Source organism: Mangifera indica, chromosome 10, assembly GCF_011075055.1.
Source record: "Mangifera indica cultivar Alphonso chromosome 10, CATAS_Mindica_2.1, whole genome shotgun sequence".
In the NCBI taxonomy this organism is placed as follows: Eukaryota; Viridiplantae; Streptophyta; class Magnoliopsida; order Sapindales; family Anacardiaceae; genus Mangifera; species Mangifera indica.
The window spans coordinates 3,773,987-3,796,321 of record NC_058146.1 but is presented as its reverse complement, the minus strand read 5'-3'; the positions used below and the strand labels follow the sequence as shown (position 1 = coordinate 3,796,321).

Below are 22,335 nucleotides of genomic sequence, written 5' to 3'. Positions count from 1 at the left end.
ATGTCTATGACAAATATCGTTTACCTTTTACATTTATCTAGCCCTCTCATGTATGACTCATATGGTGGGAATAGATCACATATGGCGGAAATGAACTCAAAAAAAAAAAAAGATTTTCATATCGATTATACTAACACTTGATTCTAACCTTATTTAATCACAAAAATATACATATAACTAGACAAAAACACAACTAATTCAATTTATTTCATAAAGAAAACACTAAAACGAAAAATCTGAGAAAAAACTTGGATTTTTATGTCAATTTTAATGCCAAAACAAGCAAATATTTTACATAAACAATACAAAGATGGAGATGAACACTTTACTGAACTTTATTTTTTTTTTTCCCAATTTTTCTTAGAAAAACAAATGAAATGCTTTAGAACAATGAAAAAAATATTGTATGTGCCACAATTGCTTTGTATGCAAAGTGTTCACAGGCTTTTAGATGGTCAAATTGACTTAAAAACATTTGTACAAATGAGGATAATTTCGTCTGTGTATAATTATAATCTATTGGGTAATGATTATTTTAATTAATTACCCTTTATTTTTAGTGTATATTTCAGCAATGGGCATTGGGCTTCCCGGTTTAATTATCCGAATGCCACTAGGGCCCAAGTTTAACACAATAGTTGGGCCGATTGGGCCCAACAGCTTTCTAGAAAAAGCGAGTTTGTCTTTAACAGCTGAATGGTCAAAGCAAAAGTTTTTTTTTTACAAAGAAAGACGCGGTCCGTCTTCCTCCTAATTTTTTAACTTGTTTTATAACTCGTCGTTGCAATTTTTCTTTTATCTCTCTACCAAACGTGAACATCTCCAACCACTTTCATTTTTATCTCCTTCTCCTCTACTTTCCTCCTCAATGGATCATCAAGAACACAACAACAATCTTCAATACCTTCAAGACTTAGACGACTCAGATCAAGACGATGTCGTTTCTTTCTCTGATCTCCCGATTGATCCTCCCCACGATCAACAACAACGACTATCAACCACTGATCCTCGTGACTCCTTCGACTTCTCTTTCACCTTTAATACTCCCATCAACAACACCAACCAAACCGACGTCTTTTCGTACAACAGTCAGATCAGACCTCGTAATTCATTGGATGAGGGGAACAAGATCAACAAGGCACAACTTCATTCGATGAAATCGAAGTCTTGTCGGAACCCGGAAACAGGGAGTTGCCGGTTGAGTTATCGGAGTAGTTCGTCCAGAAAGCACAAGGTTTTTATAGGATATGGATTGGCCAATATTCCAACTAAAATGGAGCTGAGTGATATAAAGAAGAGGCAAAATAGTAGGAGAAATCCGGCTCCCATGTTCCCGGATGTCACTGCTCACGGTGGTTGTGATATTATAAAACCTGCGGCAGCTGATAGGAAAGGTCACCGGGTTGTCTTTACCAACTTGTTGGCTAAAGTGATGTCGTTCCCTTGTGTTTCGCCGAACTAGCTTGCATGCATGGCATGGTTGATGAGCTTTGACCTGATTAATTTTGTGAATATCTACAAGAATTCTTTGTTTTTAATTAAACTATTGTTTAATCGTTCTTTCAGGGTTCTCGAACCATTTGTGCTGGAACTGAAATTCATTGTCGAGCTTAAACCATAACTTAGTTTCAACAAATCAAGTTTGTTTATAAGATTATATTTTTTTAATAAATAAATAGAGTTTGATCACATCTAATTATTTAAATTTGAATGAGTTTATATTGAATAAAAAGTAAACTTTCCGTACCGATCAAGGTGAAACTTGATTTGTATTTGTGTTAACGAGCTTCTTATTTTTGTTAAATACTTTTCTACCTAGATATAATGAAATTTGTTTTCAATTTGTTTTTAAGAGGAAAAGGTTCAACTCAGGCTCGTTGCTTCATAGATGAAGAGTTCACATTCAATTCAAGTTTGTCTAAACAAGTCGAACTTGGTTCGAGTTTGTTAAACGCATTCGCTCAAATTTGTTTATTTTGTGACTTATACGACATTGTATTAAAAATAAAATATTTTTTTAGCTTGGGTTTGTGTATATCAAGCTTAGATTTGGATTTATGATCGATTTTTAAATATATTTTAGTTTAAATTTGTATATACCAAATTTAAATTTGAATTTATTTAAACAAAACTTGTATCGAATTATAATAAATTCATGAGCAAATCATATTTTATAAAGTTTACAGCTCAATTCTCTTGACTCTTCTATCATTAATTGTTTGGATCGATAATATCCCACATTAGCTATGGCCGGTTTGAAAACAATTAATATATGTTCTAGGCTTTCTTTTCTCCAAAGTAAGATTTGGATTCCATCTGTCCGTTAGCAAATCCAGCCCACATTCAGCCGGCTAGGGCTAGCTGAACGATTGACCACTTTGGAATCACATGTTGTCTTGGAGCTTTCATTCTACTCTGTGGAGAATGAGCATATTAACAGTACTACATAATATTTAAATTCCATTTTAGTAATTGAAAAATCGGAACCGTCTTACTTTGGATTAACAAGTTAGATATTCATAAGTGGTAAATGGATTTAAATCAAATTGTCTCAAACTTAATTGTTAATTTAATTCAATAGAACTTAAAACAAATTACTTTAAGTAAGTTAAAACCTAAAATAAGATTTTTTATATCTAGTTTTAAAACCGAGAGAAAATAAATTATATTAAATATGATAATTTTATCACCATTATATATGTCTTTAGTCGCATTTATTACATGTTTATTAGATTTTCAAACAATCGATAATCTTTAAAGAAGTTTTTAGAGAGAGAGTTAAAAATACATTATGAAATTACAGGATACTCGATTCAAAGGTTAACAAAATTGATAAAATATTAAAATTTTTACGAAAATAGTTTGGATTCGATTTTTTATCATACTTATGAAACTCTAACTATTACAAGTTTTAAAGCTACATATAGGTTTGGATTGGCCACCCCACCAACCCATAACATTTACAAATTTAAAATTGAAACTTTTCAACTAGATATGTGGGAATTTATTGTTTTATTTGGGGGTTTTGCATGACATTTCCCACTCTTGTTTTGATGAAACGATTTTTTATAGTAAAAAGTTTTTTTTGGGTCCATGGGTCATCTATTTCTATTTAAAGAAGATCGTGTCATGGAATAATAAAAATGTCAATTTTTACTATGTATTTACCCATTCTCTTTATAAACGATAAACTTAAATTAAAGGGTAGGAAATCTAGGTTTCGTTAAAGGGAGGAGCTTTGGAAGAGGGAAGTTGATCAATTTCTTGAAAGTAAAACACTGTATTAAGAAATAGGTTAATTAAAAGTGAATTATTAATTTTTAAAATTTTAAAAAATAAATTTTATATATTTTTAATATAGCCAATAAAATAATTATTTTATTCTTATTTTTAATAAAAAAATTTATAAAAATTGAGTTATAAATGAGAATTTAAATTTTTTAATTATTATATATATGATTTTAAATTTGAACTAAGATTAAGAAATAATTATTTTCCTTTTAAAATTAGATGATTTTTCTATTTTTGGGCACGGAAAACACAGTAAACGCCATCGTGGCTATATACTCACCCCCAAGTACGTGTCCCGTCCACATTTTGTCTCCTAATTTCGTTACACAATAAGAGTACCTGGGTGTGTGGCAAATTCCGATTTGTGCCCCTATAAGTGCTGCGCATACCTGAGGCCCCTCATTTTTTATAAGTAGTGTTAGGCGATAAGCATTAAATCAACACGATTGCGTTTATAAGATTTTTCAAACCCAACAAAGTGAAAATCATCTCATTTTCACCCAAAATCACCGGTTCACTAATCTAATTAATCAATAAATTAACACAAAATAATTTTTGATCATCAAATAATCAAATTTTATTAAAAAAATCTGATATGCTAATTAAATTTAAAAAAATTACATTAACCCCAAACTTCTGAATGGGGAAATTCTCTAGCAAACTTAATTGGTTTTGCAGACAAATCATACCCTTATTAGATGAAATTTTGGATGAAAAAACCCGAGAGAGGCTAGAGTTATTAAGGTTAAAAATAAAATAAAATAAATATTAATTTGAAATATTGACTATATACATATAACATATGAACTATTATAAAATTTTAATTAGAACAATATTATATATATTTATTTTGAATATATAAATAAATATATATTTATGTGTGTTACCATTGATTAGGGGTTATATTTTTTTTAATTTAATAGTAATTAATCATATAATAATATATATAAATATATATATATATATATATATATATATATATATATATATATATATATATATATATATCAAAATAAGTATACATAAAATTATTAATTTTATATTTATAATTTTTGATGAATGATAATTTTGTTATACCTGCTCAGATTTGTCAACTAAGAAGCCTTTGCAATAAAATCCCTTATAGTGCCAGCATGCCTATTTCCTAAGAGCAGGATAATTTAGCATGAAATAGACAAGGAATAACAAAAGCAACAAAAAATTCAAGATCAATGTGTCCCATTTTCCCTGAATTTTAAGGGGACATACTGGAAAGAAAAGATCAAAGAAAAAGGGTTTCCGTTTTACCACACAAACAGCTTCAAGTTCTCACTCTCGTTATACGCCGCCTACCTACGTCAGAGTCCATTTCTGCTGTTCCCTCTGCCACGGTATGTGTATATACGTTTATGTATAAATACAACTGTTCACGGTCAGCTTTAGCACAGAAATTACAGTCACACTTAACATCAATTCATTCACTCGGTGTTTAAGCCATGCCCATGGATGCTTCGATTTCAAATTTCTCGACCGTTAAGCCTTCAAATCCCGAACCTAGTGCTGCCGAAGTGGAGAGTTTCAGGCGCTGTGTCGATGAAATTTTTCAAAAAGTTGATAAGGTAAAGATAATTAAATGATGTGTATTTTATGTAGTTTTGTTTGTCAAAGTACCAACTGAGATCTCGTCCGCCGATTCGCACTATCGTGAGTTGTGATTGATTATTGTTGTGATTTTTGGTTTGTAGCTTGAGCAAAGAGTGAACGAGGTTGAACAATTTTACTTGAGTAGTACGAGTAAAAAGCAGGGAGGCAGTTCTAAAGGTAGCTCAGTGTTGAAGGATAAAGAGAAGGAAAGGCATGTACCTAGCATTAGGAAGCAGCAGCAAGAAGCATCGCGGAAAGAGAAGGCTGCTGAGAAGCGAATGGAAGAGCTTATGCGTCAATTTGGCACAATATTGCGTCATGTAATGAATAATCCATTCAAGTAACTGATTAGCAATTTATTTGCGTTGCTCAATTTTGAAAATTGAAATTCTAATTTGGACCTGGAAACTGCAAACTGGTAGAACAATGTATAATACCTGGTTTCAAACCACGTGCAATGATTGTTTGCAAGTCTCATTTAGAATTTGAAGAGATTTGTTTATAGTTTGTTAATAGTTGGTTACTTTGAGCAATGAAAGAATATGCTGTTGTCATTGGAACCTTAAAAGTTCATTCCCTAATTTATCTTGGCTTGCTCTCAGATCACACAGCACAAATGGGCATGGCCATTTATGCAACCTGTTGATGTTAAAGGTCTTGGTTTGGATGATTACTATGAGGTGAGTGACTGTAGCTTCCTCGGTTTTATTTTCTTATAAATGTTGTTCTGTTACTGCAGCTTGTTTTCTTAGAGAATTTTAACTGACGCATAATACTAAATGTCATTGCCTGTTTTTAAATGTCCTTCCATTTTGGTTGTAGAATTCTTTAAGCATATGGCATTGTTTAACCTCTTGTATATGCTTTATACTAGATTATTGACAAGCCCATGGACTTCAGTACAATAAAAAAACAAATGGAGGCTAAGGATTATAAGAATGTTCGGGAGATTTGCACTGATGTGAGGTTGGTTTTTAAGAATGCAATGAAATATAATGACGAGAAAAGTGATGTCCATGTTATGGCAAAAACTTTGTTGGCAAAATTTGAGGAGAGGTGGCTGCAACTCTTGCCTAAAGTTACTGAAGAGGTAACATATTGTCCTTCTAGATTTTTGCTTCGCTTGGACTTAATAGCTTTTGTTTCATGACTTCAATTGGGATTCAGTATGGTTGCTTTTGTGGAAGAGAAATGCCAAATAACCTTCTTTGTGATTTCTGGATCATTTGTTCACGTTCAAGCATCTACCTGTAGGAAAAAAGACTAGAAGAAGAGGAAGCAGAGGCACAGTTGGATATGCAACTTGCACAGGAGGCTGCAAATGCCAAAATGGCTAGAGATATAAGTAATGAGGTATGTCACACTCTTTGTAGCTATCACTTTAAAGGATATATTTAGAGGGGGAGGGAGGTAAAGATAGATTCCTTCTAGCAAGTTTAAGCTCTTCCTATTTGCTATCTAATTCAATCCAACTGTCATAACGGAATATAGGAGGAATTTCTGAAAATTCTATATTCTTTTCAGCTTCATGAGGTCGATATGCATTTGGAAGAACTCAGAGAAATGGTTGTTCAAAAGTGCAGGTTTGGCTATAATTTTGCATAAAATGGTGAAATCTGTAATGAAAAGTCAAATTGCATTTATAATATTGCAACTTACTTTGCTAATTTTTCTTTGTCAAGCATATTCTTAAATTTACCAGTTACTGAAGTGCTATAGGGTAACTCTTTTGAATGTTTGTTAAATTCCTGCACCCTCCACATGAATTTTTCATCAAAATTGAAGATGACATTACTATATATTGTTACTGAATGGAAAATGGAGTTATCTGTATGCATGTTGCCTTATCAGGACTCATGCAAGTTCTTTATGCATATAAAGTAAGATTGCTTGGTCTTTTCTAATATTCCCTTTGCGCTCAGACCTGAGAACCTACTTTAACGAATGGTAATAGATTCTTGAAGGGTGGCATTTTTTTTTTTTTTTTTGTGTATGAAACAAGATTGCTTGATTTTTATCATCTCAAACCAAGTGATTGTTACTGTACTGGGAACATAATTTGACCTTTTCTGGGCACAGTAATATTATTTATTTGATCAAGTTTCTAATTAAGAAGACAATGCAAAATCTTTTTCGGCACTATATTTGTTAAGTTGGGCCTTGTTTGGTTGGACTAGTATTAGGATTGATAAGCTTTTAGTGTAAAAATGGATTTTGTGGATCAAACGTATTGAGTTACAAGATCATAACCAAGGCTGATAGCCGTTTGAGGAAATGAAAGGAAATTAACAACAAAACCTTGATTTCTTAAGCAATGACACCAAAAGAAGAAAAGATTCCACCTTCAAGATAGCTTTTAACTTAATGTTTTGTTTATTCATCAGTGTTATTTGATAGTTGCATGGTTTTTAAATGTAAGCAGATTTTTTTTTAATAGATTTCTTTTATTGAAGTATCTGAGCCTGAAAATTACAGTACTTTTGTGACTAAAGATAATATTGAAGCCACTGTTTCAGAAAAACTTCAACTGAAGAGAAAAGGAAGATTGGTGTTGCACTTACCAGGTTGTCTCCTGAGGATCTCAGCAAAGCATTGGAGATTGTTGCTCAAAGTAACATCAGTTTTCAAGCAAAAGCTGAAGAAGTTGACCTTGATATTGATGCTCAGGTTGTGGTTATGGATCACTATAAATGCAGTGTTATTTTTTTCTACAGCCTGCTAGTTTTATAAGTTACTCAGTACTATGTTCCTTGCGCAGAGTGAATCCACCTTATGGAGATTAAAGTTCTTTGTGAAAGATGCACTTGAAAGTCAGGGCAAGAGTGCGGCAAGCATAGGCGGCAATAACAATGACAGTAACAGAAACAACAACAATCATAGCAACAATAACAATAGCAACAACAAAAGGAAAAAAGAGATTTGTGCTGCTATTGCCAAAACTGCCAAGAAAAAGAGTAAAAGGCCTTCTTCTTGATCATTTCTGAACATGTCAAATGGTTTTTGTTTTGGTTGCATTTTGTTGGAACGAGCCTCCTTGGCAATGATCAGAATCTGGTCTAACAGGTTTGTGGGAGGAAAGGTAGAGCATCGTTTTGTCGTTGGTTTTGTCCATGCTTTGTAACTTTATTCCAAGAACTGAAGCCACACACACTCATGTCCCGGACTACTTGTAATATAAACAGAAAATGACTATCATTTTCTCTTCTAATTTAGCACCTACTTGGCCTTATGCAAAGTTGACTGCTAAATAAGATACTTCCTCACTTTCTGTGCTTTTGTAACCTGAAGTAACATCAAAAATTTCGACTTCCATATGCTGGGGGAGATCTCACAATCTCGTGCAGGGACCTTCTCTATTTCTTGTTATTTTGGTTTCGATTTTGTTTATGATTTATTTGATGGATAACCAGAAATTATTGAACGTTGGTTTTTCATACTATGGAAGTGCTTTTTCAAGCTACAATTTAGAGATATATAATCTTTCAGTAATGCTATCAGCACACACACCTTAACATACATGAGAAATATAGATAATGTGTTATCATGTAATTAGGAGATTTTGAACTAAAGATAAAATAATATTTAATTATATGATTATATATCATTTGTATATTCAATTATGTATTTAAACATATGTACATATAGTTTTATTAATAATCTTTATTAAAAGACAAAGCCTTGAATCAAAGTGAGGTATTGGAGTGCTACAATCTATTAAGGAACAAAATGAGTGATGAATTCTAGGGTTTACAAAACCAGATTAGACCAATTGGACCGTGAATCGGCACTGTAGATGGGTTTTATTGGCAAAACAATCTGTCATATACAAGTTTTCGGACTAGACCGTGGCTGGAGCAGCGGTCCGCTTTCGGTTCGCAATCTAGTGCAGTTTAAAGTGGTTCGGTCCTTCAAAATTTTTAAAATATAAATTGAAAAATCACTAGAAGTCTGCAACCCTTTCTTTTGCATTGTTGTCTTTGCTGTAACTTTGACAACAACATTTGGTTGACTTTCGACAACGTTCGGCCATTCTTCTCAAGCGCGTTGCCGACGGTGAACTGTTCTTCTCACGCGCGTTGTCGATGTTTGAAACTTCGTCCACAGTGGACTTCTTCTTCAGCTTCGACACTTCCTGTTGGTTTGCTTCTCTGTGACGATGATATAGGCGATGACCTCCTGCTAGTTTGGTAGATCGTGAAACTGCTGCCATCTCATCACCACTCTGATCATCGTCATCATTATCATATTCAATCTGCCGAAGGATAACGTTGGCTAAAGACGGAAAAAATGGCCCTTGCCAAGCAAAGGATGCGCTGGCTAAAAAATGCGTGAATTTTGATAGTGCATTCAGCATTGAATAGTTGTAGTTTCGGCGATGACAACTTCTTTAGCTTCTAATATGTATTATAATAATATATATTAAAAATTAAATTTTTTTTATTACTATATAAATTGCATATTTTATCCCATTATAAAATCCATTAACAGTAATATATTATGAACTTCTTATATATGTTGTTATGTAATTTATTTTATGTGATTTGTATAATTTTATATTAAATTAAAAATTTAATTATATCGACCTATCAAAATTGTATTATCAATTTAATTAGAACCAAACCTTAAAATAATTCATAATTTGATAATTAAGCAAAGCTTCTCATGATTTGGATCCAGTACGCAGATCTTTACTTATTTTTCATGTGCAGTTGTTTCCATTGTCAATTATGAACTCAATCTCGAGAATCTTACCATATTTGAACAGGTAAAAATCAACTTAAAATGTGCGTCAAATATAGGTTAAGGGAAAATTAAAAAAAAAAAACCTATTTCAATATAAATAATTCTGCAAGTTTTAATATTTTTTATTAACTTACATACGTGTTTTAATATGATTGGGCCGTTCTAATGATATGAAGCAGCTTTTAGGTTGGAATAAACCAGTACACGGTTCGTACTGTCACTGACAAAAATTGAAGCTACAGCAGCGTGAAAAACGCCCTTCGCGAGAACTAAATATTACTGCACGACATGACTTTTCGCGCCAGCCGACTTGTTGCAAATGCATTGGCTTATGATTAAACAACTAGGGACCGTCAACGTGCAAAACAAACGTAACCGAAACGCCTCGAAACACAGGAACAATCCCCGGACGTAAACGGAAAACAGAAATGCTAATTTAGTAAACCAGTTTGACGTCCGCCAATAAGTCAAGTTTCAGCAATTGGCAATTTCTAGTCGACACGACTGACCGCTTACTCTCTCTCTCTCCCTCTCTCTCTCTCTCTCTCTCTCTATAAAGTGAAACAGACTCAAGTCAGATGACTCTGTCGGAGGAGGAGGACTGAGCTGCTAAACAATCTAAAACCCCAACTTTGTAAGTAATTATTTTGTAAGTTGCCTGTTTTGAATCTTGAATTGATATGGTTTTGTGTAGTTTTGATCTTGAAGCTCTAACGTTTTGTTAATTTTGAGCTGAACTCGTGATATTCTGCAGAGGTTTGGGATTCGTAGTGGAAGGGAAATGGATTTAATATCTACCCAGGTAATAGTGTTGGTGATTGTCAGTGTGTTTTATTGTATTGGAGCTTTTGTGATGACAAGATGTTGATTAATTTAAAATTAGTTGGGTTTTGTATTGTTTTCGCCATTGTTTGAAGAATCGCGCATAATTTGATACCATTTTCTACAAAGATTTACTGTGTATCAACAAGAGCCAATTAACTTGCGATCTATGGTGTAATTTGTTCGTGGGTTATTTATATACTATACTGGATGTGTTGATACTAGTCGGTTGTGGACCTTTGGATGAGGATTAGTTATTTTTTAGTCCGAAGTTCAACCTTATAGGACCTCGCGGAAGCTCTCAGGTTCTCTGCATCCTGATGTTTGAGAATAAAACTTTCATAATTTTCAGCTGTTCACACATATAGCTTCCTAAAGAAGTATTATGTACCATATATGGACATGGAATTGCCTTGTTGGTAACTCTTTCTTCTACTACAGCAAAATAAATATAAGCTATGGAATTTTCACGATGGTGCATTGAGAAAATTAAAGGCATGAATCAATATAAATAAGATCATGTGGTGTTTTTGGTGTATATTGTTTCAGAAATTACTACTGTTACACTCTTCATCTATTGTATATGTGAGTCTGGAAATATGATTATCCAGAAGTTCTTTTACAAGAGGTAAAACAAAAAATTTGACACAGTAAAGTACCCAATGTTCCCCCTCTCTTGAATATCTGTTTGCAACCTTGTCCCTTTGCCAAAAAATAAAAAAAGGTGGAAGCGTCACGTGTAACAGGGACCTGTGGTCAACCTTCCATTAACCGAGGACAAACAAAATCTATTTTAATATTTTCCAGACTGAGGTGGTTATGTAAATATAACTTTGTATTTTGTGTTGCCTATCAATTATTTGAATTTGGCTATTAATTTTGTTTGAGCTACAACTTCAAGGAATTTTATGCCAAACTTAATGATTGGGAAACCATTTGAGGTTTTGTTTTGCTAAATTTGTAGGGCAAGTTGGCCTATTTTCGAATTAAAGAGCTCAAGGATGTTCTAACTAAGCTAGGTCTTCCAAAGCAAGGAAAGAAGCAGGTAAGTCTGTTTGATTACTGTTAGTTGTGTGTTTATAATGGCAATTTCCTGCATGCAATTTTTAAGTAGGTAAATTTCTTGGAAAGATTCTAAGTAGTATTTACTAAAGGAATTCTGTAATAGACTTCCCATCATGATCTTCAAGTTTCAATATCAATTCTTGTCACATATGACTTTAATTAGTTGCATGACTGTTTTGATGTATGTTAAAGATTATCTATGCCCTCTGATGTACCTAGAACTTCCTGGTTGGTGACTCAGCATTTTGTTTGCTGAAGTGAAGATCCTGAAGGTAGCAGATGCAATAGTTATTTTGGTTGTTTTTAGTTGCTTGTGTCTGCACCATTTGAACCAAAATTTATACTGTTTCTTGCCTATAAATTACTAGAGCTACCTGAACATGCAGTGAATAACTGCTTCTTTAGTCTGTGTCTGCTCTTTGGTGCTTTTGTTGTGGAAGATAATTGCTGCAATTTTAGTATTGGGTTTGTGCCACAATTTTGCAGGTCTCTGTGTGGATCAAACTTTTGCACCTTTGGTATCTTTTGCCTGCATTTATCTGCCACTTGTTTGTTTATTTCTTCTATTTGTTTAAGCAGTATATTGTCTTTTGGCTAGTAAAATCTGATTGCACCCTTTTTATAAATATTGATCTTCTAGAATTTCAATAATTATGTGATTTTATGTTGTCTCTTGCTATCTGTGGTATCCTTTACAACTGATGATTTTTTCTTAAAATTTTTTATTTCTTATTATCTTCAAGGATGATGTTTTTTCACCTGGTATTTGAGGTTTATTCACTATGATACATATCAATTGCAGGATTTGGTGGACAGAATATCACGCGTATTGCCAGACGAAGGACTGGTGAATATAATTAATGATACTTATAGGTGCTACTTTCTTTTAGTTGTACATAATTGTCATGGATATTCATGACTGATACTTTTTTTTGGGAATATTTTAACATTTATGTTGCACAATTGTTTTTTGAATTTTAAATTTTCTTTGCCTGCCAGTTTCTTATGCATTAAGATATTGGGGAACTTTTCTGCATTTATGTTTCATCATTATGCATTGAATAAATGTTGCTTCCAGAAAAATGCAGATTTCAGAGGCTTCTGAATTGGCAAATTCGGGACAGACTGATATGGATTTGTACAATTTGAAGCTTGAAACAGAAGTTGAAGATTCAATAACTTCAGATGTGAGGATTTGCTGCCCATGTGGAAATTCATATCCTACTGAGTTAATGGTACAGGTAATGATAAATTTGCTCTAGATTAGGTTTGCATATATCATTTATGTAAATGAAATATTGAAGAACTTTGTTCTAAAACATTGGAGGGCTTTCTGTAGTTTGTATATCTTGCTTAGTTAATCTACATATTATAAATCTGCTGTAATGAAAATTTATGCTATGTGCAGTGTGTAGATCCAGGATGTCTGGTGCAGCAACATGCTGGTTGTGTTATTATTCCAGAGAAGCCTATGGAGGAGATTCCATCTACCCCTCCTCCATATTTTTGTGAAATGTGTCGAATCAAAAGGGCAGATCCGTATGTATTTAAAATTTTCCATATTCTATTTCAATATATATGGTTCCTGGTGGTGCATTTTACATCATTAAATTTTAATTTTCGCTATGACTGTATATCATGGTGGGCCCTTAACTGATGGCTTAAACTATTCAATTGCATAGCCTTTTTTAGCTCCTGGTAGCTGATTAAAATTGTTTTCTGTACTCTTTTATGATTTAGTGCTTAAGCCCATTTGCTTAAGTATTATATTGGCTTGCAAATGTGGAGAGGATGCTACTATCAGATCCCACATTGATTTAGTTCAATGTCAACTGTGGTTATTGGCCTTCCACTTAATACCCTACTTTTTTAGGCGGGATTTGTCTAATAATTGCAATTTTTTTACTGGATATTCCACCTGCTTCTAATTAAACAGGTAGATTTGCAAATATTTTGCAGTTTTAGTTTCTTATTTCAGTATTTATACTGCATATAGAATTACACTCTCTATTTAGTATGGCTTGGTTCAATAACCTCGAAGAACTTTGGGTATCTTTCCGCAACCAAATCATTTGGGTTGTTTTGTTATCACTAAACCATATGTTCTACCTCCTCAGGTTCTGAAACTGTTGAAATAAAGAAGAGTTGCCAAACTGGCCCTTATACCTGAGCCTGCTTTTAAATTGGTAGAACAGTTGTCGAACCCATCAATTAGACCATCATTGTATACTGTAGGAGTCTTAACTGGACTTTCTTTATTCCGGTATAAAAGAATATGAGAAAGACCTTAAGGAAATCCTCCGGTCACTTTTAACCTCTGTCATTTTCTCAGAAGACTGAACTTTAAGCCAACGGTCAAGACTCAATGGTTGCTTTCAGAGACCTGTAAGTCTGGCCTTACCTAGTTTATAGGTCTGTCATCCTTAATGTCTTTGCTTTTGAAAGGGATCTCCTGCAATTTAAAATCTGGTTTTTGCTTTGGAAAACTCAAGTTTTTGTTCTTAGTTCACATTATGTTAGATTCTTTGGATATCCATGCTCTGCTTGTACCTAATTTTTCCCAAAAGTGTTGGTGACTGGATAAATTATGGATCTTAAATAAAAAATGCCGTTAATAGATATGATTATTTATTAATCTCATCATGGACAAGGTTGATTCTTGATGAGGTTGATTCTTGATGCATACATCAAGAATCAACCTTGTCCATGATGAGATTAATAATAACTTCTTCATTGGCATTTAGATGCTATTTAAAAATAATGTTAGTGTTTCATGTTATTTAACTAATTTTCTGAATTTCCCTATTATCTAGGAAGTGAAGAATTTCTTGGTTCATTAACATATTTTTCAATGCTTAGATTTTTGTTGACTGTGGCATGCTTGGTATCCCCTATGAAGTTGGTCTTTTCAAATATTCCACCTGATGGGTGAGTTCATTCTCTCTCACTCTTACTTTTGCTTTTGCTCTGTTCCCCCTAAAAAGTTCCAAACATTGTTAATATGAAATATGATTGGAAAAATTATGGTTGTATTCATTAAATCCATTATTAGTTTTTGCCTCAAAATATCAAATTATGATTTCTTGCCTATGGGCTTCTAATCTCTGCATCAGAGGAGTTACATTATTACATTTTATCATAGTTTAAATATTACTGATTGTGCTTTCTTGCAACCTAAGCTTTTGAGATTAATGGTTATATTTAACTGAGGGACTTGCATTTGAATTATGGCAAAAAAATTTGGTTCTTTCTGTTGATTACAACATAGCACAATGTGATTTCTGCTTGGATAGATATGACAAATATGTTGACTAATTTAGCCACACAAAACATAGGACAGGATTGTAGTTTAAATTCTATTATTGCATCCTTTTTCTGAGTTATTTTTTTTGGAATTTGTAGTCATTTTCTCAAGCCTTTTCTTGGCACTGCTGGTAAAAGCACTGGATTTGAGAAAGCAAATAAAACATTTTTAAGCATGCTGGTCCATTACTGCTTCAACTATGGAATTTTTTCTAATGATCTTTTGATTTAATCCGAATTTCTTGACACAAAATTTGTAAGTTCTTAGTCAATAATTAAATAAGTTACATAGATAACTGATCTTATCCATATTCTTTTAGAATTATATTGTTAAAAATTTCAGAAAGCCTGGAGTGTTAAGATGTTACTTGGATCTCCAATCTTGTTTTAAAGAAGAAAAGTCAAACCCAAGCTTCATCATGTTTAGGATTATACTCAATACCTTGTGCCATCCATAATTCAGGAGAATTGAAGGAATTATTTATTTTATTTTTAGCTTTATTTTGTTATGGTTCTCCTGTTTCATTCTCTTTAATTTACTTATATACTCTGATCTTCAGGACAAACCCCCTGCAGATTGCAGAAACAACATTTCTGCATACACAAGCTCATAAAGATTTACTACAGAAAGATGGATATGATATTCAGGTTGGTAGCAAGACAGAGTAGTAAAGGGAAAATTATGCTTGTTAATAAGTTATGTCTTAAATGGAGGGTTCTATGTATTTTGGTTATTAATATATGGTCATACGTTGCCATGCAGGCTTGGTGTATTCTCCTAAATGATAGAGTTTCATTCAGGATGCAATGGCCACAGTTTGCAGATTTGCAGGTTAATGGTATGGACTTTAGTAATCTTTTTCCACTTGTAAAATGTTCATGCACAGCTGCTGCTTCACCTGCTTTTTCCTGTGTTCTTGAGGAGATCATGGTCTCTGAAAAACCGTGGTCTCTTGAGATGCTTCCCAACTGTTTTCACTATTTGTGCTACTGTGGTGCTTGTTTAGTAATCAGGCTGTTCCTTGGCTGAAGCATTTGATGTCTTACATTGCATAACCTCCTGGCATAGCTTGCTCAGGAGGTGGATAATTGCCTATTTGATCATTCTTGTATGGGCTTTACTTTGAACATCTGTATTTCTTTGCCTTTTTGGTGGATAGGAATTCATCCTTTAATGTCGGATTGCAGCATCTTTTCACCTTTTTTTCTAACTTTATTTGCAACAATACCTAGTTCTGTTTCTTACTGAAAATTAAAAAATTGTGATAAATTGTATTGTCAATCTTTTAGTAAGTCACACAAGTCAGAGGACATGAGTAGTGGACAAATTGCATGTTGATTCTGGGTGTAAGTAACCTCACCAAGAGAAGAAGCATGAATCAAGTTGCTTTTGGCGTAGACAAGCATGCCCTTTGAATTTTTTTTCTGGCAGTCAAAATTCTAATCCTTTGTAGCACTTTCCAATGTAAGAAGTTCCTTCAATAATGTGGTCATGAAATGCCCACAGAAGTAAAAAATGAAATTAAAATTTTCAGAACTCTTTTTTGCAATATCATCACTGGCTCTACATTGCACACCTGGTTGAGCTTTATACATGGGGCCACTATGGCCGAGCAAGTCCTTACTCCTTAAGAATGTATTGGTCTGATGTTGTTCATTAGGGCTAACATTGTGGAATAGTCCATCTGCAGTTTTAGATTTGTTTGTTTGACTATATTTGCCATATAGTTCAAGAAAATGTTTTTATTCTAAGTTTCCAATGATAGGGTTAACTATTTCTTGACTGTTTTAATCATACATGTTTTTTTTTAGGACATCAAGTACGAGCAGTTAATAGACAGGGATCACAGTTGCTGGGTGCTAATGGTCGAGATGATGGCCCCATAGTGAGTCTCTGTCACCTTCTACTTTATTCTATTATGGGATTTAAAATCTATAAGCAAGGCACTATATGATTGCTTGGTTCGATCTGTATAATCTGGCCTGAAAGGAATAATAAATTCTAACTTAATAATTGCACTATTCATCAATTGATTTTTCCATAATTTTCTTTAATTTTATCAGATTACATTCTACATCATTGACGGGGCTAATAAGATTTCTTTATCGGCATGTGATGCTCGCAATTTCTGCTTTGGTGTCAGACTTGTAAAGAGGCGTACGGTTGAACAGGTATTCCTAGGATGTTTATGTATTCTGTTGGACAGGACAGGAGAAAACATGCCACACTTCTTTTCCCCTTCTTTTATTTGTTGAAAATGATTTTCTGTGTAAACTTTTACATCTTTAATTAATTATCATATAGGAAGTATTATTCTTCCATACTGTCTACCAGACTCTCCTAAGCACTAGACTATCTAGTGGATTGTATTGTTTGTCTTAAAAAGAATAGGCACCTGTGTGTGCAGAAACTATCTAGATTCTTTGCATGCTTTCTGAAGTGTTATTGGATAAGTTATTATGTTTTTCTCGCTTGGCTCTCTTTTAAGGTTTGGTTTTATTTTCATTTCCCTTAATGCATCCACTTTTTTGTCTAATTCAATGTTTCAATGTTAAGGTCCGCAACCTGATCCCCAAAGAAACAGATGGTGAGCTTTTTGAAGATGCACTGGCCCGTATTCGCCGGTGCATCGGTGGTGGGATGGCTACTGGAAATGAAGACAGCGATAGTGATTTGGAAGTTATTGCAGAGTCAATTACAGTTAGCTTACGTTGTCCTGTGAGTAATAATATATTATTTTTGGAACTATAGTTGCTTTGCCATTTTTTTTCTTTTCCACACTTTTTCTATTCCATTTAGAGGGTGGATTCAACTAATTCACTTTGACTTTTAATAATACGATACAATTTTTTCCACCCTGAAAAGGAAAATAATAATAATTATGAAGATGATGGGATATTATTTAGTGTCTTCATTAATTGTATTTCCATTGGTTGATGTTTACATAGTTACATGTAACTGGCAGATGAGTGGTTCTAGAATGAAGGTTGCTGGCAGATTTAAACCTTGTGCTCACATGGGCTGTTTTGATCTTCAAACTTTTATTGAGCTAAATCAGCGATCTAGGAAGGCAAGTGATAATCTTATCTCATGATTAGTGTTTATTTGATTTCCAAGCATAAAGATGTGAGCAAGATATGTAATTATTGCAGTGGCAATGTCCCATTTGCCTCAAGAATTACACTTTGGAGGACATCATCATTGACCCTTATTTCAATCGCATTACAAAAATGGTAATATCCTTACTGCATGTCCTATAATTACCAGAGCTTATATAGTCTAGTGAATATATATAAAGAACTTTTTCATTGCCATTTTATGCGACAGATGCAAAATTGTGATGAAGACATAACTGATATTGAGGTGAAGCCTGATGGTTCTTGGACTGTGAAAACCAAAGGTGAGCTTGGCGATCTTGCAAAATGGCATTTGCCTGATGGTTCACTTTGTAATGCCAGAAATGAGATCATCTCCAAATTAGGAACACCAAGGCAGATCATCAAGGAAGGTAGTTCAGTTCATACTTCTGTAGTTGGGATTAAACAGAATTTCAATGGGACCGCAGAACTCAGTAAAAATCAGCTTATCATCCTCTCCCCAATATATCAAATGGAGGATCGTGTTCAAAGTTATGAAGAAAATTTTATTACAATGAGCAGCAGTGCCTCTGGAAGTGGCAGAGATGATGAAGACCCAAGCATTAATCAGAATTGCAATGGGCATATTGATAACTCTGCCAATAATGGCAATGAGATAAATTTTATTCCTGGCAGTTTTAATTCAACTTTGGAGTTTAAAAACCAAACATCTGCAGTGACAAATGACACAGATATCATTATTCTCAGTGATTCAGAAGAAGACAACAAATATTTGGATCCTGCTGGAAGTGTCTACAAAACTTTTCCTGAAATTGATAGTGGACCTCCTGGGTTTTCAGGATCATACCTGTCAGACTCAATGCTTGATGCTGCTGCGGATTCTTGTTTGGGTCTTTTCGGCTGCAATATTAGCGGCATTGGCATACCTAACTGGCCATATACTTCTGTTAGTCGGGAAGGTTCTGGATTCCAATTGTTTGGTACAGATTCAAATGTTTCCGAGGCTTTTGTTGATCTGGACCATTCTTCAGTAATGTGTTCTGCTCCGATGAATGGTTTCACATCAGTTTCTAGGTCAACTTTAACATCTGGCAGGGAGGTCCTAGATTCTCAGGTTTGCCATTCCAATATTGACATAGATGAGCATTTAATTGGTAATACCTCAGCATATGTTGGTGATGATCCCTCTCTACAAAGTTTCCTTCCATCTCAGCCACCTGTAGTGTTGTCAGAGTCTGATTTGGGACAGCAGCCTCTGAATGGTATCCATACTGACGATTGGATTTCTCTTAGGCTAGGTAGTGATGGTGAGCATGTTTGTGGTGATCTGGGGTCTAATCCTCAACCTGCTGCCACAAATGGGCTGGAATTGAGACACATTTGTGGACCAAACGGAGGTAGAATTGTCTAAGTAATGCTGTATTGTTGCTTAAAGCAAGCTTTACATTCTCAGCAATACTAAATTCTGTATTATCCTTTTTAGAAATCTGTATTAACTGTCATGAATCGCCAAATACTATTTCTCTTAATCTATTGGCACTAAATTGTCACTGTTTTTAATTGCATAGTGATGCTACTGTCTGCATTCAGTTTGTTGGAACTGTGTTTCATAAATTACATTTGCTTTCTTGAGTAACGATGTGATAATGTCTTAACCAACAAACTTGTAGTGTAATATTTAGCTATGAAATGATCTGGTAGAGTACTCATGAAGCAGATTGGGTGGATGTAGAGATTTCTTGGCTGGGGTGATAGTGTCGAAATCATTTTAAAACTATGCACCGGTGCCATACAAGGCCAATTTATTATTTGCAATGAATATTACTTGTTTCTCATGGGTTCAATCATCTCTGACTCTTGTTAATAATTGTGCATTGCCTCATTTATGGTGACACTGTTTTCATTTGGATATCAGATGTCTGTTGTTCCTTTGATTGTAGTCAGCAATAGGACATCATGTTAATTCCTCTTAGATCTTTCATGTAGTATACTTTGGATGTGTTTATAGTGTTATTGTCATTCGTACACTTACTAGAAAAAGATTTTATATGATTTATTAACTCATTTTTCTGTGTGCAGCCGCTTCTTTGAGTGGTGAAACTAAGTCTAACAGAAAAAATAATAAAAAATTATCTGATGGCCCTTTCTCATTTCCACGCCAGCCACGCTCTGTGAGACAAAGAGTGCATCCCTCTTAAATGCAGAATCTGACTATAGATGGAAATGGACGTTGTTGAAGATGACTTTTGAAGTTTCGTACTCTAGTTTCAATATCTACTTTGGGTTGATGATGGTTTTTTTAATTTTATTGAAAAAGAGCAAAGCCAAGCTGTCTTCTGTAGGTAAATACAAGTTTCAGTTGTATGCATTTCCTACCACTCATGATTTCACATTGTTATGACATCTCATCTGCTTCATAAATTTATTGGCAGCTTCAGAACCTCTTCCCCTGATGGTGAGCCTAAACTTCATTCATGTTATAAAATGTTAATGCCTCTTATTTGTAGACATGCCCTTTGATGCACTTATGCTGAATTCTGACTATTGTGTTGAATATCTTAAGATGTTAAAAAGCGTGGAAATATGAATCATAAATGACATATTACTAAGGAAATCTGTGAATAACAATCACGTCTGTTAAAATGCAATTTTTTCTCTCTGCTCACCTGCTTAAAACAAAAGAAGATAGAACATGAATGTCTACCATACTTCATTTTCTTACCCGATATTTTATCTATATCAACATCTAGGCAATGTTATTTATATTTATTATTGGCAAAATATTTTCATAAGTTTTGTGGTTTTTTATGAAGCTTTCCTAGGTTTAATGATTAGCTGGAAAGTGTCTTAAATAGATATTCATCCCATAATTCTTTTCTGGTACATAAAATAATTGGATTAGTAATTTTACTGCATCAAATTTCCATCCCTCACTGTAGAAGGAAGCAGAAGCATGTATTTAGAATTGTACTTGAACATATTTTTGAGGTTATAATGTCTGAGGTTACAAGTGTATGACCTATTTTTATGTAGCGGTATCTTTTGGTTTAAGAAGTGATCATTGTTATGAGTTGTCAATGTTTTCCTCTTACAGATTGATCTTTTGAATAAATAAATGTTGATTATGAGGTTAATCAAACTGCTGCTAGTAAAATGTGGCATTTTGAAATTGTTATTAGTAGTCATGAACGCCGGTTATGGAGTCGGTCATTTGTTTTGGCTTGTAGAAACTTTTTATATTTCTGTCAGTCTGCTTAAGTACCATAGTTATGGATAGTTGCGTTTACATGTTTTTTTCTTTTTCTTTTAAGATAAGTAATTAATTAGAGGTTTTCACAAGCATAGTAAAAACTCGAACCTAGGATTTTTCTTTAGAAATTGTAATACTCCATTAGTTTTGTTAACCCTTCATTTTTTACATGTTGATAGAGACTGTTAGCACAAAATTTTAGCTATATTAGTTTGAATACAGGGACTGTAATGACACTCTTTGGTTTCCTCCAATCAGGCATATAAAATTTCTCTCGCCTTATGTGATGAAGAATGCAAGTCTGCCTTTCAGCTTCTACATACTTCTATATTCTAGAGCTGAAGCATTATATTAGGTAAAGAGAGAAATTTCAAAAACTTTGAGCATTCCCTGCTTCTTAACCTTTGGATATTATGGAAAAGCCGCAGCTATTTTGTAGAACAGCTTAGTCTTCCTTGAATATCTATTGTGGCCTAGTCTTCCCTGGATAAATATGTTACATATTGCTGAGATTCAGCTGTAAATGAAATTATTATTCTGCTTTTTCAAATTCTTGTTATGCCCAATCTGATGGGAAGCTAAAGAGAACCAGGCAACCAACACAGGATACATGCACTGCAATGGCAACCACCTGACTGGTATGTTCGAGAATTGGAAAGATGATTAATTGCATTTGCATTTCCTGTGTTGATGTCTATATGGGAAATCTGCTAGTAAATCTGTTGTAATTATTGAACAGAATTGAAATGGTATGTAAAGTAATGCATTGTGCTTTTAGATATGAATCTGATGGTTGGACATTATAGCATCATTAGTATTCCCATGTTGTGCATTGATTTTAGAGGTGCAGAAAACAAGTGAACATCAACTATTTAATGCCTCACCAGGATGGAACCTGCGGATAAATATGTTAAGATGTTGGTTATTCATGGAAGTTTTATAAAGAGAAGAATGTGGATGATGATTTCTTTCACCTCCATTTATAACTTGTTAATATGATCAAAAAGCCTTCTGAATTCATCTTTGATTTGCAGTAAACAATGTTTAAAATGATTCCAAATATGCAAGTTCATTTTTTACCATGAAGCAATACCGCTCGTAGCTATTATGAGTATATAAATTAATATATATTTGTGTAT

The 22,335-nt window shown here is 33.7% G+C and overlaps 2 protein-coding genes across 9 annotated transcripts; both read left to right on the top strand.

The window, feature by feature from the left end:
• The first annotated feature begins 4,432 nt into the window (after positions 1 to 4,432).
• LOC123226968 (transcription factor GTE1-like) lies at positions 4,433 to 8,280 on the top strand. 3 transcript variants are annotated; one of them, XM_044651557.1, is made up of 9 exons: positions 4,433 to 4,661; positions 4,765 to 4,889; positions 5,016 to 5,234; positions 5,517 to 5,594; positions 5,789 to 6,004; positions 6,169 to 6,267; positions 6,439 to 6,497; positions 7,419 to 7,581; positions 7,673 to 8,280. In XM_044651557.1, the coding sequence occupies exons 2-9, from the start codon at positions 4,767 to 4,769 to the stop codon at positions 7,886 to 7,888; spliced, it is 1,173 nt and encodes a 390-aa protein (XP_044507492.1). In that variant the 5' UTR covers positions 4,433 to 4,661; positions 4,765 to 4,766; the 3' UTR covers positions 7,889 to 8,280. The 3 variants fall into 3 exon arrangements, with proteins under 3 accessions (XP_044507492.1, XP_044507491.1, XP_044507493.1); XM_044651556.1 differs by having other exon boundaries at positions 4,433 to 4,889; XM_044651558.1 differs by having other exon boundaries at positions 4,436 to 4,889; positions 7,431 to 7,581.
• A 1,786-nt stretch (positions 8,281 to 10,066) lies between these two features.
• LOC123227060 (E3 SUMO-protein ligase SIZ1-like) lies at positions 10,067 to 22,007 on the top strand. 6 transcript variants are annotated; one of them, XM_044651684.1, is made up of 18 exons: positions 10,067 to 10,291; positions 10,412 to 10,459; positions 11,444 to 11,524; positions 12,347 to 12,417; positions 12,623 to 12,785; positions 12,953 to 13,083; positions 14,404 to 14,472; positions 15,408 to 15,495; positions 15,611 to 15,686; positions 16,660 to 16,733; positions 16,912 to 17,019; positions 17,405 to 17,566; positions 17,814 to 17,918; positions 18,001 to 18,081; positions 18,176 to 19,343; positions 20,109 to 20,288; positions 20,379 to 20,401; positions 21,455 to 22,007. In XM_044651684.1, the coding sequence occupies exons 2-18, from the start codon at positions 10,439 to 10,441 to the stop codon at positions 21,530 to 21,532; spliced, it is 2,679 nt and encodes an 892-aa protein (XP_044507619.1). In that variant the 5' UTR covers positions 10,067 to 10,291; positions 10,412 to 10,438; the 3' UTR covers positions 21,533 to 22,007. The 6 variants fall into 6 exon arrangements, with proteins under 6 accessions (XP_044507619.1, XP_044507620.1, XP_044507621.1 ...); XM_044651685.1 differs by lacking the exon at positions 20,379 to 20,401 and having other exon boundaries at positions 10,069 to 10,291; XM_044651686.1 differs by lacking the exon at positions 21,455 to 22,007 and having other exon boundaries at positions 10,085 to 10,291; positions 20,026 to 20,399.
• Positions 22,008 to 22,335: the final 328 nt, after the last annotated feature.